General features: G+C 41.9%; 1 protein-coding gene across 2 annotated transcripts in view; it reads left to right on the top strand.

The window, feature by feature from the left end:
* The first annotated feature begins 1514 nt into the window (after positions 1-1514).
* Positions 1515-18702, top strand: part of il34 (interleukin 34) — a 69801-nt gene continuing 52613 nt past the window's right edge. For both annotated transcript variants that reach the window (XM_048605549.1, XM_020510467.2), the window contains exons 1-2: positions 1515-1744; positions 14878-14994. In XM_048605549.1, coding sequence (XP_048461506.1) covers positions 14955-14994 — 40 coding nt within the window. In that variant the 5' untranslated portion in view covers positions 1515-1744; positions 14878-14954. The remainder of the gene's footprint in view (positions 1745-14877; positions 14995-18702) is intronic.

Here is an 18702-nt window from a genome sequence, read left to right as displayed (position 1 = left end):
CCCGAAACGTCAGCCTTCCTGCTCCTCCGATGCTGCTCGGCCTGCTGTGTTCATCCAGCTCTGCACCTTGTTATCTCAGATTCTCCAGCATCTGCTCTTTCAATCACAGTCTCGTTCCCGCCCATGTTTACTGCAAATAGGCTCATAGTGAGCCTATCAGCAGCAAATGCAGAGGACAAGTAACTTGTGATTAGAGAAGCAGTGAATGACTGCAGTGACTAAGTCTGTTGAGGCCAGAAAAGGGCTGAAGGTAAGGAAGCTTCAACATGCACGACTAAAGGAAGTAACAAGGTGAAGTGCGATCACCAATATAGTTCTTGGATATAAAGGGATCATAGTGTGTAGGGAGAAGTATAGGAACTCAGCTGGATGATCAGCTGTGATCATGTTGAATAGTAGAGCAGATTTGAAGGGCCAAGTTGCCTACTCTTGTTCTGTGTTTATAAGTTCGTAAAACAGAAACGTTTCCTGGAATTAGGGACTTCAGTAATGTCGTTAGATTGGAGTAGCTGAGAATATTTACTTTAGTCAAAAGGAAATTGACAGAAAAGTTAATAGGTGTTCAAAATCATGTAGGATCTTAAATGATAAATTGTTCCCATTGGTAGAAGATACAAGAACCAGAGGATGCTGACTAAAGGTGACTGGCAAAAGAACCAAAAGTGACATGTGGATTTTTTAAACTCAGCAAATGGTTAGCATCTATTGTGCACTTCTTGAGTTATGATGGTTCAAATGTGATTTTCAAATGGGAATTGGTCAAATTTCTAAAGAGGAAAGATTAGCAGGACTACAAGAAAGGGCAGGGGAGTGGAACTAGTTGAATTACTGTTTCAGAGAACCAGCACAGACGTGACAAACTCAGCGGTCTGTCCTGTAGCCATTCTATGATAGTATTATTCACCTTGCAGTTGTGAAGAAGTGCTATCCCGCCAGATGTGCTGACTTTCAGAAGAGGCATTAAACCAAGGGTCCTTGAGGGAGTTACAAGATCCCATGGCACTATTTGAAGAAGAGCAAGGAACTTCTCCCTGATGTCTGGGTCAACATTTATAACTCAGCCATCAGGAACAAGAACATATTATCTGTCATTAACTCATTGCTGTTGATGGGAGCTTGCTGTACACACATTGACTCAACATTACAACAATGACAGGAATTCAAAAGTACTGCATTGGTCTGCATACCACTTTGGAAGATCCCAAGGTCGTGAACGTTTCGCTTACAGAGATCCTTGCTTAGATTTTGCGACGAGGGTGGGGAGGGTTACCTGAGGAAGAAGCAGATGTAACAGCGCGGCCTTCAAAGCGGCAGCATCTCGTTCCCGCACGGCCGACAGTGGCGGGAAGAGGGACAACGCGACGCGTGCACGGAGCTCGCTGGACTACAATTCCCGGCATCCCATGCGGCGGCGCATGCCCAGTAGCCCCGGGGCTGGCCACCCCGGGATGCACGTGACCAGGGGAGCAGCGAGGGCTGCAGCCTGCAGCTCCTAGTAGAGCAGAGCGCGCACTGACTGTGACAGCGACAGCCCCAGGAGTAAGAGCGCTGTCCAGCAACTCCTGCAGCTTAAAACAATTTGCAAAGTGATCCAAAGCGCTCTGTGCATCAGGGCTGCACAACAGAAATCAGATAAACAACTCTTATTTTTTTTCTCTCTAAATCAACAAGTTATTTGGAAGAAAGAATAAGGACAGCATCGTTGGATGGAACACTTTTTTGAAATGGTTCGCAATCTTATTAGGTACGATTATACAGTACGGCGTGATTTTTTTTGTTTTGATTTATGCATTCGGGATTTCTAAGTTGCCTGTCAGAGCAATGTCAAACCCAAAAGAAAACGGGGCACTTTTTTTCAGTGGGGCAGGATTAATTTTTAAAACATGTACTTCCGTCTCTAATCTGTTTATCCTGAGAGTTTGTGCAGTTTAAAAGAAGACACCACCTGAAAGACTTTGGAAAATATTGTTGCAAAGAGCTTTGGATTTCCATTTTGTCTTTGAAACCTAGTTCAACCATCCCGCATCATTGTTATTGCCAAATCAGAAATTTCGACTTAAAAATAAATAAAATGCGCCGTTACTTTTTGCATCAAGTTAATTCCGGCGAGATAATTAAGATGTTCAGCCATTCCATGTTACAGAAATTCTAATGTGTGTGAAAGAGAACCAGCGGTTCCTCACCAGAATTGGAACGCTTTGATTTATCGTTACAGGGTCGCTGTCACTGATTTTCTCGGCCCCATCCTGATCTGAGATGCGAGTTTCAAATTTCACGGCATTTATAGTAATTTGGCATTTTGATTTCAAAAAGCGATGAGACGAGTTTACCTTTTTTAAAACTGCCGCAGCGTGGCAGTGGTGTGCCTCCAGGCGAGAGATGTCGGAAACGGCTGCACCATCCAAACGCCTTGCTGACGCTGAATGGGAGGATAGAGCGGCAGTGTACAGTTCAGTTCCAGCTAACCGGACCGGAAAGAGCGGGGGAATGTGTTTATTTGGTTAGCCCTCCCCCAGTTGGTGCCAAGCTAGACAAACTACTGCTATTTCACAATCCCCTTAAGGACACCAAAGCTCAGAAATACCTTTTTTTTTCAATCTGACTTAGCTGCCTCTAGATTTTGGATCGTACAGTCAATTGACTGTTTACTGCTTGTCGTGTGATAAGTCTATAACTATATCAGAACACTGTATTGAAGACAGAAGTGTAAACCCAAGCATGTTCTAGATTTTTGAAAAATGCCATATTTTGGTTTTTATTACAAAAAGGCAACAACATGTGTGCCTCATGACCATAGTCCTTGAAAATTGATCTCTGTAAAGTAATTTATTTTCTTCCAACGTGGTTTGGCTAGTAGTAACTTTGGCTCAAGAGTGGAACTTTTGACAATTGGGTCAGATGGTTGTGGGTTTTAACCCTATTGTTATAGACAGGAAGTTGCCCAAGTCACCAAATATCCTTCAACTGAAGTAATTCAAACAGATTGTCCAGTTAGTTATTCCTTTGCTGATTGTAGAGTCTTGCTCTGTGCAAATTGGATGTCATGTTTCCTAATAGCAAATAGTTAGCACTTCAGCACTGAATTGGATAGAACACGCTGTAACCTTTAAAAGCTGCTGGAAAAATTCTTTCTAAGGTAATGCATTTCCTTCGACAAAGGGAGATTTTTATAATTTCATTTAAATGAGAATTCCTTTAAATAGATTCTTTTGTAGCAATTGCAGGAGTATTTATAATTACTTGTTCATAATTTCCATGTAATATGCTTAAATGTTAGCATTCAGTGATGAATTTAATTTGGGGATCTGCTTTTGAAGTTTAATCTAGAACCCTTATAGAGACAGGGTTGGTGTCAAAGGATGAGAGAATTGCAAATGTTGAAGCCTTGATCAAAAATAAAGATAAGCCCAGGAATTATAAACTATCAGTTTAACCTTGGTGGTGGGAAGGCTTTCAGATACAAATGTTGGGGAGAAATTTAGGAAAGTGCAATACAGACTTGAGGAAAAATTTGTGTTTAACCAACTCAATTGAGTTTTTGAATGAGATAAGAGGGATTGATGAGGGTCACGTGTTTGATGTGGTGTATATGGACTTCCAAAAGGCATTTGCGGAAGTGCCACATAATTAGCTTGTTTGAAAAGTTAGTCCCTGAAGCAAATAGCAAACATGGATTATGGAGTTGTCTGAGTTACAGGAACTAGACAATATTAGTGTAGTAGGCGAGGCAATGGCCTAGTGGTATTATCATTGGACTATTAATCCAGAAACTCACCTACTGTCTCAGTGACTTGGGTTCAAATCCTGCCTTCACAGAGGGTGGAATTTGAATTCAACAAAGAATGTGGAAATAAGGGTCTAATGATGACCATGAAATCATTGTCGCTTGTCCCATCTGGGTCACTAATGTCCTTTAGGGAAGGATACTGCTACCCTTACCTGGTCTAACCTACATGTGACTCCAGACCCACAGTAATGTGGTTGACTCTTAACTGCCCCTGGGCAATCGGAATGGGCAATAAATGCTGGGCTAGCCAATGATGCCTACATCCCGTGAGTGAATAAAAACAACTTGTTTTTGGGACTGGAGCAATTGTTTATGATGGGGTTCACAGTCCATACTAAGTCCCCGAATTTAGCACTGTTTCTTGACACAGACCTTAGTGAACTTGGCACATTTGCAAAATTTACAAGTGAGACTAAACTTGGGAGATTGTGATCTGTGTGGAGGATAGTGATAAACTTCAGGAGGCTATCAATAGGCTGGTGGAATGGGCAGACAAGTGTCTGATGAAATCTAATACAGAGTAATGTGAAGTAATAAAAATAAAAATAACAATATGAAGTAAGAGGTACAATTCTAAAAGGGCCGTAGAGAATCATCCACTAGTCATCCTATGATCTTATACCTCTTACTAATGATGATATAAAGTAGCTTATTTACATAGTCACAATAACCATTTGCAATAGTACTCTGGGGTTGTGTGGGTGCAGAAGGGTGGTGGGTCTTGTGGTGCAGTGATCCATATCTCTGGGCCAGGAGGTCATTCAAGTCCCATGTGCTCCAGAGTTGTGTAATAACTTCTCTGAAGAGGTCGATTATATAATACCTACAATCTCAGGGGGTGCCATCCATTTAAGTTGAACCAGCTTCTGTTTTGTGAGATTGTTTTGCTCTGCACATTTGATTTTAGCCTGAATGCATCATTGTGTGAAGAAAGAACCACTTAATATTGTTAGAAGCAGTTACTGGATCTGGAGCTCAGTAGAAGAAAGATTTTGCTTACACCATTACCAAATAAAAGCTTTCTGAGAGCAGATTGGAATAGGAAAGATGCAGAAAGGGACGGAGAAAGAGGGTAAGGGAAAGGAACAGATATCAAATAATACATGGCTCAGTGGAAGCACTATTCCAACAGTCAGAAGATTGTGAGCTACATTCCAAAGAAAACAGATCATCTAGTTTGACACTCAAATACTGTACTGAGGGTGTACTGCACTGTCAGAGGTGTTGTCTTTTGAATGGGTCATTAAACTGGGATCCTTTCTCCTTGCTTTTGTGATTTGAAAAGATCTCCTGGCACTAGCTGATAAAGGACAGGAGTTATTCCCAGTGTTCTGGCCAACATTTATCCCTCAACTGTGATGTGTTCCATTTTTATGTATGCAATTTATTCTGTAGGAGTTCACACTTGTCGGACATTGTAACATTCAGAGAACAGACATTCCATTGGGTTGCCATGTGAAACTGTTCCAATATGTTGGTTACATTCATTCATAAGTAAGAACAATGCCGGGTCTTGTTGTAAGGTTTTCAAAAGGTTACTCAAAATAGCTTCTTGGTCACTGAAGAATGGTTCCAGGGTTTCAATTAATTGAAGAAGAAGACCGAGGTAGAGACACACTCCACGCAGAAAACAACTAATGAGATGTATTGCTGAGAGGCAACTTAGAGCAACTGGGTCTATGCAGTCACATCTCAGGGAGAAGTTTTAGGAAGTGGCACGTGCATAATTAATACAAGGTAATATAATTGGGGCTCATTGAGAAGTCAAGAGAAGTTGGATAGTTTGTGCAGTCAGAACACAGGAAAGAATTCTAGGAGTCAATAATTGCAGCTAAATGTTATATCTTGGGCTCAGGAAGTGTCTTGGGACCCTCAGAGGAGACCTTAAGCAATTAATAGTTCAGTGCCGTGCTGAGCACATGTGAAAGAAACCCACAAGCTGTAATTGTTTGGTGCAGCTGTGCAAGATTGGAGCTCAGGAAACAAATCCAGGGGCAGGAATAGCTTGTTGAAGCACTTTTTTTAACAAAAAAAAAGCTGAATTGTACCTGCTGGTAAATTGTATTGAAACGTTTAACATTATTTTTCTATTGTCATATTTCAATCTAATTAAATCTAGTTAAACCAATTTAATTACCCAATATCCTTTAACAAACTCACCCCTTCACCATCTTCGTACCTTCTTAATGAACTCTGTTTAAATTTCAGACTGTAGTTTCGGACTTAACCATATCACTCTTAAACTAAAATACATAATATTAAGATTACTCTTCCTCAGAGGATCCTTTTTCTATGAGATTATCAAACAGACCTACCTCATTGCACATGTTCTAAATTGCTGCAGTTGGTTCCATAATACATTGCAGCAAACAATGGAACTTCAAGGTTTATTTATTAATCTTTTTTGCCCAGACTACATGAAGGTAAAAGTTCGCCATAGTTATTTCAATTTAATATAAGCCCCTCTAAATACCTGAAGTTTAAACCCTCTAATAGTATCAGAGGGAATATAAACACCTCCCTACTCCTACTACATTAAGTCAACATCTGATTTCCTGGGCTAACATCATGTCTGATTTCAAGTTTTAATCTCCTCTTTAAACAACAGGCTACCTTACCTCCTTTCCAGTTCACTTGTGCAACCATGGGTGGCACTTAATGCCATGCATAGAGGGTGAGCTGTAAGTTTGGCAGGCAGAGGGGAGAGAAAAGGGAGGAATTTGTAACAGTACACAAAGGTCTTCCTGACTGCCCCTGAATAAGTCAGGATCATCTGTGTGGAGGACAGCAATCTCTCCCAGAGACCAGTTAAGGCACTCAAGTGGCCAGATAAGGGTCTCATCCCTGCAACTGCTGGTATTCAACTGGTCGCGGATATGGATGTATAGGGATGCCTGTGGCCTTGTTATTGGGGGAGTCCCTTCTTCTCCTATATTCTAAGTCCAACAAGAACTTCCACCCGTGTAAAGGAAGCCTTTGGAAATCACCCCTACATTTGACAATCTCCCGACAACCCCTTTCCTACACTAAAGGGGCCTCCTTAATTGGCCCCGAGGTCCTGCTCCACTCACCTTCCCTTCACAGCTCCAAGGGCAATCTTTAGCCTCCTGGCCTCACTGCAGTACCAGCAGTGACCAATACTCGCAATGCTGCCAGACTTGGGTTAGCCAGCAGCTCTTGCGGTGGGGAATAACAAGCCTGCAGCAATTAATCCAGCTGGGAATTGTCTCCGTAGGAGCCGTGAACCCTGTGTGTGGGCTGCATGATCCATACTTAGTCCTGATGGGGCCTCGTGGAAATGTGGCTGTGAGGGATAGTCACTGGGGCTCTAGTTGGCAGACAGGCCCACTGCCCTAACCTTCAAATTCTCCCTCCACTCTTCATTCTATTCACTGGATCAAACCCTTTCAACTCAATTTGAACCATTCATTTGTCTGTCTTGTGAACAGACACTTTCTGTATTCCGATTAGCATCTTTAACTGATTAACAATTCATCCCTAACATTGCCTTGGTCGTCAATATCTTAAACACTATTAAATACTGTCCCTTCTTGACACTTTATTCCAGTCACTAATCTGCACTGTGGCCTTTTCTGTTCAGATTATAAATACTTTTCTCTGAATTCCCCTTTTCTCTTTTTAGTTACTTCCTCCCTGAGTTAATTCCATTCTTCAGCCTGGTTTAAGTGATATCCGTCTTAAATCAATTGCTTATCTATTAAATGCAGAAATGTAAGAGGCCTCTAACCATGTGCCTTTAGCCTCTGAGCCAGAATGTTTGCAGGCTCTAAATGACTTACCCAAGAATTGCTCAACAGCAATTAGAATTGGTAGCTTTGATGAGATGTGTCCAAACATTTGCAGAAGAATGGCTTGTGCTTTTTGTTCATACTCAAATGCTTGTTGATAATATTTTGTTAGATAAGGATATGAAACTTTATGGAACTAAGGAGGGTAGATGGAGGTGAGATTTGGATCAACCATGACTTCATTTGAATGACAGAACAGGCTTGAGGGGCTGAATAGTCTTCTCCTGTTCCCATATTAGTTCTGAGACTCTTGTGATGATGTTCCATAGACAATTATTTCCTCAAAGCACAAAAGTGTAGCCTTTTGTTGGTGTAAAGAGTGATATCTTTTGACAATGCATTCACAATAACTTTTTGAATAACAACTGCTCTTTATGCTTGTACAGTTGAGTTGAGGCTATAATCAATTGAGACAGAGTCTTACTGAATGGCAGAGCAGGCTCAAAAAGCTGTATAGCCCATTGCCCCTAAATCACTGCTTTATAAGTTAATTTCTCCGAGCAAACTATATTTACTTCCACAATCTCATTACAGAAGACAAGGTCCCAGAGATCTTAAAACTCATAAATAGATAAATCCCTGGGACTTGATCAGGTGTACCCCAGAACATTGTGGGAAGTTAGGGAAGAGATTGTGGAGCCCTTTGCAGAGATATTTGTATCATCTACAGCCGTAGGTAAGGTGCTAGAAGACTAGAGGGTGGCTAATGTTGTGCCATTGTTTAAGAAAGGTCGCAAGGAAAACTAGGGAGCTACAGACCATTGAGTCTGATATCAGTGTGGGTACGTTGTTGGAGGGGATTCTGAAATATAGGATTTACATGCATTTGAAAAGGCAAGGACTGATTAGAGATAATCAGCATGGCTTTATGCATGGGAAATCTTGTCTCTCAAATTTGATTGAGTTTTCTGAAGAGGTTACCAAGAAGATGGATGAGAGCAGAGCAGTAAATGTTGTCAACATGGACTTTATCACAGCCTTCGCCAAAGTTCCACATGGATAGCAAAGTTAGATCACATGGGATCCAGGGAGAGAGAGCCAATTGGATACAAAATTGACTGCATGGTTGAACACAGAGGGTGGTGGTAAAGGGTTGTCATTCAGACTGGAGGCCTGTGACCAGCAGTTTGCTGCAAGGATTGGTTCTGGGTCCACAGTTGCTCGTCACTTATATCAATGATTTCAGTGTGAATATAGGAGGTATGGTTAGTAAGTTTGTGGATGATACCAAAATTGGTGCTGTAGTGGATCGTGAAAATGGTTATCTAAGAGTACAATGAGATCTTGATTAGATGGGCCAATGGGCCGAGGAATGGCAGAGGGAGTTTAATTTAGATAAATGCAAGGTGTTGCATTTTGTTAAAGCAAACCAGGGTAGGACTTACACAGTTAATGGTAGGGTCCTGGGGAGTGTTGTTGAACAGAGGGACCTAGGGATTCAGGTACATAGTTCTTTGAGAATGGCGTTGCAGACAAACAGGGTGGAGAAGAAAGCATTTGGCACGCTTGGCTTCATTGGTCAGAGCATTGAGTATAGGAGTTGGAATGTCATGTTGTGGCTGTACAAGACATTGATGAGGCCACTTTTACAATACTGTGAACAATTCTGGTTGCCATGCTATAGAAAGGATGTTATTAAACTAGAAAGGATACAGAAAAAAATTACAAGGGTGTTGACAGGACTGGAGGGTTTGAGTTATAACAAGAGGTTGGATAGGGTGGGACTTTTTCCCCTGGAGCATCACAGGCTGAGGGGTGGCCATATAGAGGTTTCTAAAATCCTGAGGGGCATGGATAGAGTAAATAGTGAAGGCCTTTTACCAAGGGAGGTGAGTCCAAAACTAGAGGGCATAGGTTTAAGATGAGAGGGGAAACATTTAAAAGGGACCTAAGGGGCAACTTCTTCACACAGAGGGTGGTGCGTGTATGGAATGAGCTGTCACAGGAAGTGGTAGAGGTGGGTGCAATTACAACATTTAGAAGATATTTAAACAGGTGTATGGAAAGGAAAGGTTTAGAGGGATAGAGGCCAAACACAGGCAAATGGGACTAATTCAGTTTAGGATACCCATTTCCGTGCTGCATGACTCTATGGCTCATTCTTTTAATTAAATTTTTATTTAAAGCCCTATTCATAGCCCTAGTTATTCAATTCGCCAGAACACTGATCCCAGGCCAGTTTAAGTGCAGCAACAGCTCCCTCTTCTCCCAGTAAACTCCCCATGATTTGAAACCCCTTTCTCCTATACCGTTCATTGAAGCCCATCTTGAAATCTGTGATCTTATCTATCTGGTGCTATTCGCACTTGATTTTTGTAGTAATCCAGATATCTTTTGCAGTTCTGATTTTTAACTCAGGCTTTACGTGCTCAAATGCTTTGCACAGAGCATCATTTCTCAGTCGAACTATTGACAATAACCAATCCTCCTCCAACTGCAAAATCTTATCCAGGAGATGGTCTTAGCCTGGGTTACAGCCTTTGACTGGCTGCACAGTACAGTATCCATCCCCCCGACTATACTGTTCCTGAACGGCCCCACTATCCCTTTCACTCCTATTTGAATGACCTCTTGTACAAGGATGGCATTGTCAGAGGCAGTAAGGTCTGTGTAACTGTTGATGTGGGCAAAGGCTGATTCTCCTCCAGCAAGGCACCTGAGTTGCACTTACTTCAACCCGACCTTCAGTTGCACCATCCTGTCCTTGACCACTAGGAAGGCTTACTTTCACAATCTCGTCCTTTTACGTCTTTGTAAAAGCTGTAAGGGACTACGTGTATTTTTCTTTTCTGGACTATAAGCTGTAATGGAAATCCATTAGCTGAAATAGCTGAAATTTCAGGAGAACCTTCTGACTTGAAAAATCAAGTGGTGCCCATTTTTAGCTAAAAAAGACAATGTTGCTATTAGGCACGTTATTGAGTCAGTGAGGCACCAGATGTTTTTGAGTTTAGAAAATATGACAGCCCTCAGATTTGTCAAACAGACATTTACTACAGACCAGTAAAGACAGCCAGAAACATCCAGAGCCAGCAAGCAGAAAACATCTTTCTTTCTTCCTTCCCCCATGTGAGAGAAAAGATTAAATAAAAACAAAGCACTTAACATAAATAATTCTAATAAAAGAAAAGACCTAGGCTCAGCCAATCCATTATCTAAGTGATGAATGACCATCACTCTATAAACAACAGCATGTCATCATTGCTAAGATCAATAGGAATAGAGAGAGAAACACACACACACACACACACAATCTGACCCTCCTTTGTGATGTGGATTTTTGATCTTCTGAATTTTGTTTTCCCTGTCTATTTTCTTCCATCCACAATACTTGTGTCAAACCATCTGTCTTCTATCTGTCTTATTTGTAAAGGAGACTGTATTTGGGAACTTAAACCAATTTAGTTTGCACAGCACCAGATTAGTAATAGGAACATATAAACAGGAGTAGACATGCGGCCCTTTGATCCTGCCCTGCCATTCAGTGTTATCACGGCTGATCAAACACTTCACACCTTTTACTCACCCATCCCCATAACCTCCTATGCCAGTAGTAATCAGAAATCTATCAATCTCTACCTTAATCACACACAGGCTAAGCTTTTACAGTATTCTGTGGTAGAGAATTCCAAAGGTTCATAATCCTTGAGGTTAAAAAAAGAAATTCTCGAAATCTCAGATTTAAGTGAGATATTTTGAAATTATTCCACCACCCTACCCCACACTCCCCGCCCCACTGGACTTCTCAACCAGAAGAAACATCTTACCTGCTCCTACCCTGTCTAGCTCTTTAAGTATTGTGTAGGTTTCAATGAGTTCACATCTCATTCTGCAAAACTCTAGAGTTCAGGCCCAGTTTGCCATTCGTTTTTTCATTGGACAGTCCCACTAATCCAGGACCAAGTCTGATGAATTTTTGTTGCGTTGCTCTATGGTAATAGCATCTTTCCTGAGATAAGGAGACAAAGCCGCATACAGCATTGCGGTCTAACCAAGCACCTATACAATTGAAGCAAGATTTCACAACCCCTGTGCTCAAATCCTTTCATAATAAAGGCTAACATTCCATTAGCATGCTGTATTTGCCTGTTAATCATCATTTACTTATCAACAAGGACACCCCTGTACATCTGAATTTTTAAATCTCATTCCATTTAAAAAATACTCTGCTCATCTGTTTCTCCTACCAAAGTGGATGACCTCACATTTTTTCAAGATTATATTCCATCTGCCCATTTGCTCAGCCTGTCCAAATCCTCTTGAGGCCACTTTACATTTTCCTCACAACACATATTTCCACTTAGCTTTGTATCATCTGCAAATTTGGAAATATTACATATGGTTCCCACATCCTTATTGATGCATGTTGTAAATAGCTGGGACCAACTACCGAAACTTGCAATACGCCAATAGTCACATTCTGTGTTTTCTGTCTATAGCCAATCATTAGTTCATGCCAGCACATTACCTCCTACCATGTGCTTTAAATTTTCTAATCATCTCTTGTCAAGGACTTTAGAAAATGCCTTCTGAAAATCTAAGAATACTACGTTAAACAGTTCACCTGTATCAGTTTTGTTCATAACATCTTCAAAAAAAAGTTTGTCAAACATGATATCCCATTCGCAAATCCATGCTGACAATGCTCAATCAGATTATTATCAATCAGGTGTCTATTTCCATCCTTTATAATAGATTCTAGCATTTTCCCTATTGCTGATGGAAGGCTGATGGATCTGAAGTCAATTATTTTCTCTCTTGCTCCCTTCTTAAATAGTGGGGTGACATTTGCTACCTTCCAATCTTTAGAAATCATTCCAGAATCTATGGAAATTTGGAAGACAATCACCAATACATTGAATATCTCCATTGGCAACTCCTTCAACACTCTGGGATATAGACCGTCAGGTCGTGGGATTTATCAACTTTGAGCCTCCTTAATTTCTCCAGTATAAATTTCTTACTAATGTTAAATTCCTTCAACTCTCAGTCCCCCTAGCCACTTGGAACTCCAGTTCTGGAAGATTTCTTGTATAAATTAATCAGTAAGCTTCTCTGTCTCCATTTCTCTATGTCCCATTATAAATGTTTACAGACTCTGCCTGTAAAAATCTGAAATAAAAAGCTGTTCGCTCATGGCAAACATGTATTCACTGCCAATTGACAAAAATCTATCTGGCTCACTGACATCCTTTAGGGAAGGAAGTTCTGCCCTTACTTGGTATGGCCTACATGTAACTGCAGACCCCCAGCAATGTGGTTGACTCTCAACTGCCCTCTGGGCAGTTATGGAGGGAATGAAAAATGCTGGTCTAGTCAATGATGCCCACATCCCATGAACAAATAAAATGTATCTATCTGGCCTGTGCATTTGGAACAAGTCCATCCTATTTTAACTTTTACCATTTTTCCTGATTTTCTCATTGATGCACTACAGCAATTAAACATTTTGACATTCCCTTTCACACTCAGCTCACGTTTGTCCAATATCCTAAGCTGCTGTGTGGCCTTGACATCTTCCTTTAGACTTCTAAGTCTCCCCACACTTGAACCATTAATCCCGAATAGTAAACTCTTCCCCACAACACTCACTAGTTGGCATTTTATTTAAAGTCTTATTCATAGCCCTGGTGATTCAATTCTCCAGGACACCAATCTCAGCCTGGTTTAAATGCTTCCTCTTTTCCTGGGTAATATACCCCATGAATTGAAACCTCTGTCTCCCACACCATCCATTGAACCCCATTATGAAATCTCTGACCTTATTCAACCGGTGCTATTTGCACATGATTTACAAAGTTATCATAGAATCCCTAGAGTGTGAAAGCAAGCCATTTGGCCCATCGAGTCTGCACTGACCCTCTGAAGAGCATCCCACCCCAGTCCCATACACCCACTCTATCCTTGTAACCCTGCATTTCCCACGGCCAATCCACCTAGTCTGCACATTCTTGGATACAATGGAAAATTTGGCACGGCCAATCCACCTAACCTGCACGTCTTTGGACTGTGGGAGGAAACCGGAGCACCCGGAGGAAACCCACTCAGACATGGAGGAGAATGTGCAAACTCCACAGAGACAGTTACCCAAGGCTTTAAATGAACCCAGGTCCCTGGTGCCATGAGGCAGCAGTGCTAACCACTGAGCCACCATGCTGCCCCAGATACCTTTGTGGTTCTGATTTTTAACCTGGGCTTTATCTACTCAAACACTTTGCACAGGACATCATTTCTCAGTTAGCCCTGGATACAGCCTTTGTCTGGCAGCACAGTTCAGTATCCATCCCTCTGACTGTGCTGTTCCCTAAACAGTCACACCATCCTCCCTTTTGTATGACCTCTTGTACAAGGATGGCATTATCAGTTTGCTCGTTCAGAGGCAGTAAGGTCCCTGTGACTGTTGATGTGGGCAAAGGCTGATACTTCTCCTGCAAGGCACCTGGGTTGCACATACCAGTCCAACCCTGAGTCACGCCATCCTGACCATGAGACAGATCTGTACCACCTCAAACTTGGGTAGTGTTATTGCATCCAGGATCGGTGTGACCAGTTAACTCCCCATTTCTGATGGCCCACAATGCTCATACATGAACCCCAACTGAACAACTCCAACTGAGGTTTCTTGAAATTCTTAGTGTAGACGTGTTTGTCCGGGATTGCAATATCTTCCACAGACCAGCATGTGCTGCATTTGCTGCACATCACCCAGACAACATGGCATTATGTATTAATTAATTATTCTATATATTTATCCAACTCAGTTTATGGTTTTTAATTTTTGAATTCCATCACTTGATCAGCTTTAAGTAATGGATCACTCTGCATCTGCTCTGTTGTGCTGACAGGACCATGGCTTTACTCTCTATCTAATCCCGTGCTGTTTAAACATGTAGAGAAAGCTTTGCTCTCTACCTAACCCCGCACTGTACCTGTCCTGGGAGAGTTTAATGGGGGACAGTGTCAAGGGAGTTTTAAGTCCTTCTTAAGAGAGCAGAGAGCTTTACTTGTAGTTTAAAAGAGTAGAGGGAACTTTATACTATATCTAATCCTCTGTACCTGTCCTGGGAGCACTACTCCATATCTAACATGGGCTGTATGTGCACTAGGAGTGTTTGATGGGACGGTGTAGTGCTTTACTCTTACCTAACGTCTGCTGTCTTTGCCCTGGCATTCTGAGGTGAGTTAGTTTTTCCATTCTCCAGCTCTAACATCCAACTGTGTTATCAGTGGAAACAATCTGAAACGAGTATGACCTCATCGCTCTGTTTTGTCTTTGTGCAGATGGAGGAGGTTGTGATGAATGATTGAATGAGGTGATGACAATGTCATAACAAAACCAGCCACTGGGAGCTGCACTTATGACACCGAAAATGCTGAGGCACTCCATCACAGCCATCTGTGAGTAGATATAACTTAGTTCCCATACGCAAGTGGTTTTGACTGAACTTCAGTAACAATTTGTGAAGGATTGTGACTTTCACCAGCACCAGCATTGCATGCTTGCTTTCAAATGCCTTCAAAGCTCCCTGTCTCTGTAATCTCCTCCACCAGGCCTGCAACGCTCTGAGATATCTGTGCTGTTTTAACTCAGGAACTGGGAAATAAGAAAGGGATGATTATCTTATTGGGTTTGTGCTATAGACCCCCCAACAGTCAGCAGGAAATTGAGAAACATGTTTGTAAGGAGATCTCAGTTATCTGTAAGAATAATAGGGTGGTTATGGTAGGGGATTTGAACTCTCCAAACATAGACTGGGACTACCGTAGTATTAAGGGCTTGGATGGAGAGGAATTTGTTAAGTGTGTATGAGAAAATTTTCTGATTCAGAATATACCTACTAGAGAAGGTGCGAAACTTGACTTACTCTTGGGAAATATGGCAGGGCAGGTGACTGAGGTGTCAATGGGGAATCACTTTGGGGTCAGTGACCAGAATTCTATTCGTATTAAATTAGTGATGGAAAAGGATAGACCAGATCTAAAAGTTAAAGTTCTAAATTGGAGGAAGGCCAATTTTGACGGTATTAGGCAAGAACTTTCAAAAGTTGACTGGGGGGAGATGTTCGCAGGTAAAGGGATGGCTGGAAAATGGAAAGCCTTCAAAAATGAGATAATGAGAGTCCAGAGACGGTTTGTTCCTGTTAGGGTGAATGGCGAGGTTGGTAGATGTGGGGAATGCTGGATGACTAGAGAAATTGAGGTTTTGGTCAAGAAAAAGAAGGAAGAGTTAAGGAGAATCCAAAGGGATTCTACAAATACAGTAAGATCAAAAGAGTATCTAGGGAGAGAATAAGGCCCCTTAACGATCAGCAAGGTCACCTATGTGTGGAACCACAAGCGATGGGGAAGATACTAAATCAGTATTTTGTATCAGTGTTTACTGTGGAGAAGGACATAGAAGATAGAGAGCGTGGGGAAATAAATGGCGACATCTTGAAAAATGTCCATATTACAGAGGAGGTGGTGCTGTATGCCTTAAAATGCATAAAGGTGGATAAATCCCTGGGACCTGATCAGGAGTGCCCTAGAACTCTGTGGCAAGTGAGGGAAGTGATTGCTGGGCCCCTTGCTGAGGTATTTATATCATCGATAGCCCCAGAAGAGGTGCCGGAAGACTGGAGGCTGGCTAATGTGGTGTCACTATTTAAGAAAGGTGGTACGAAAAACCCAGGGAACTATAGACATCATTTGTGGGGAAGTTGTTGAAGGGAATCCTGAGGAATGGGATTTACATATATTTGGAAAGGCAAGAACTGATTAAGGATAGTCAACATGTGTTTACACATGGGAAATCATGTCTCACTAACTTAATTGCGTTTTTAGAAGAAGTAACAGAGAGGTTTGTTGAGGGCAGAGCTGTGGACATGGTCTATATGGATTTCAGTAAGACGTTCAACAAGGTTCCTCATGGTAGACTGTTAGCAAGGTTAGGTCACATGGAATACAGGGAGAAGTAGCCATTTGGGTACAGAACTGGCTCAAAGGTAGAAGATAGTGGGTGGCAGTGGAGGGTTGCTTTTCACACTGGAGGCCTGTGACAGCAGTGTGCCACAAGGATTGGTGCTGGGTCCACTGGTTTTCATCATTTATGTAAATGATTTGGATGGGAACATGGGAGATATGGTTAGTAAGTTTGTAGATGACACCAACATTGGACGTGTTGATGGACAGCAAAGAAGGTTATCTTTGAGCACAATGGGATCTTGATAGGATGGGCCGATGGGCTGAGGAGTGGCAGATGGAGTTTAATTCAGATAAATGTGATGGCTGTATTTTGGAAAGGCAAATCAGGACCTACTTATACACTTAATGGTAAGGTCCTGGGGAGTGTTGCTGAACAGAGACTTTGGAGAGCAGGTTCGTAGTTCCTTGAAAGTAGAATTGCAGGTAGGTAGGATAGTGAAGAAGGCTTTTGGTACGCTTGCCTTTATTGGTCAGTACATTGAGTATAGGAGCTGGGGGTTCATGTTGCAGCTGTACAGGACATTAATCAGGCCTATTGGAATACTGTGTGCAATTCTGGTCTTCCTGCTATAGGAAGGATGTTGTGAAACTTGAAAGGGTTCGGCAAAGATTTACAAGGATGTTGCCAGGATTGTTGGGTTTGAGCTATAGGGAGAGGCTGAATAGGCTGGGGCTATTGTCCCTGGAATGTCGGAGGCTGAGAGGTGTCCTTATAGATGTTTATAAAAATCATGAGGGCATGGATACGGTAAATAGACAGGTCTTTTCCTGGGGGGTGGATGAGTCCAAAACTAGAGGGCATAGGTTTAAGGGGAGAGGGGAAAATTTAAAAAGATCCTAAGAGGCAGCTTTTTCATGCAGAGGGTGGTGTGTATATGGAATGAGTAGCCAGAAGAAGTGGTGGAGGCTAGTACAATTACAACATTTAAAAGACATATGGATGAATACATGAATAGGAAGGGTTTAGAGGAATATGAGCCAAATGCTGGCAAATGGGACTAGATTAATTTAGGATATCTGGTTGGCATGGAAGAGTTGGACCCAATGGTCTGCTTCCTTGCTGACATCTCTATGACCCTATGACTCTGTCTGCTAAGCATGCACAGTTTTAATTGCTGCACTGTTGACTTCCATGTCTTCCATTGCCTACAGCCTAAGCTTTGAAATCTATTCCCTGAACTTCTGCCTCTCTTGACTCTGTTGACTGTGCTGCCACCAGTGCCTTTCCAAGCACCTTTATCTCCAGGGCCCATATAGTCTAGTGTGTATGAAGATAGCCACCTTCTGGTCTAACTACATGTGTATCTTGTAGTAAACAACATACAGTTTATTACATCACTGCAATTATTTTAATGTTACAAGGATATGGTATACATTGTTACAGAGACTGTCAGGAAGACCTGGCCTTACGCTCTGACTGTTTCAAGGTCTTTAGTTAATCTTCCATCAGACCTCATGGCATTATCACAATGGTGAGGATTTGCAGCATGCCATCAGTATTAAATCTTTCAGACACATATAAAACAGCCTCGTTAAGGAGCTCCTTACATCCAGTCTTCCTGATCAAACCAAAAACCAAAACAACTGCAGATGCTGGAAATCTGAAACAAAAGCAGAAATTGCTGGAAAATCTCAGGTCTGGCAACGTCTGTGGGGAGAAATCAAAGTTAACGTTTCAGGTGCAGTGATCCTGCTTTCTGATCAAACCTTTTGTTCATCTGACCTAATGTCTCCGCCTTTGCATCCGTGGCAGATTTTGACTGATTATGCTGTTGTATGGTGCTACATTTATCTGCATTAAGGAGCCATATAAATGCAAACTGTTGGTGTTGAATGTTTTTATTTTGCTATGCACACATATCGAATACACATCTAAGGTCACTCTACTGGGGCAGGGATGGAGAGTTATCACTGGAGACCTGCACTAGGGCTGGTGTTCGTTACTGGGGGAGGTTCCAAACCCAAGATCACTTCCATCTAGAAGGACAAGGGCAACAGAAACATGGCAACACCATCACCAGCAAATTTCCCTCCCAGCCACTCATCATCCTGACTTGGAAACATATCGCTATTCGTTCGGTGTCGCTGGATCAAAATCTTGGAATTCCCTCCCTAATGATATAATGGATTTACCTACAGCAC

The sequence above is a fragment of the Rhincodon typus genome, chromosome 15, assembly GCF_021869965.1.
Source record: "Rhincodon typus isolate 14 chromosome 15, sRhiTyp1.1, whole genome shotgun sequence".
In the NCBI taxonomy this organism is placed as follows: Eukaryota; Metazoa; Chordata; class Chondrichthyes; order Orectolobiformes; family Rhincodontidae; genus Rhincodon; species Rhincodon typus.
The sequence above is the reverse complement of the archived record's forward strand: the minus strand, read 5'-3'. Positions and strand labels throughout refer to the sequence as shown.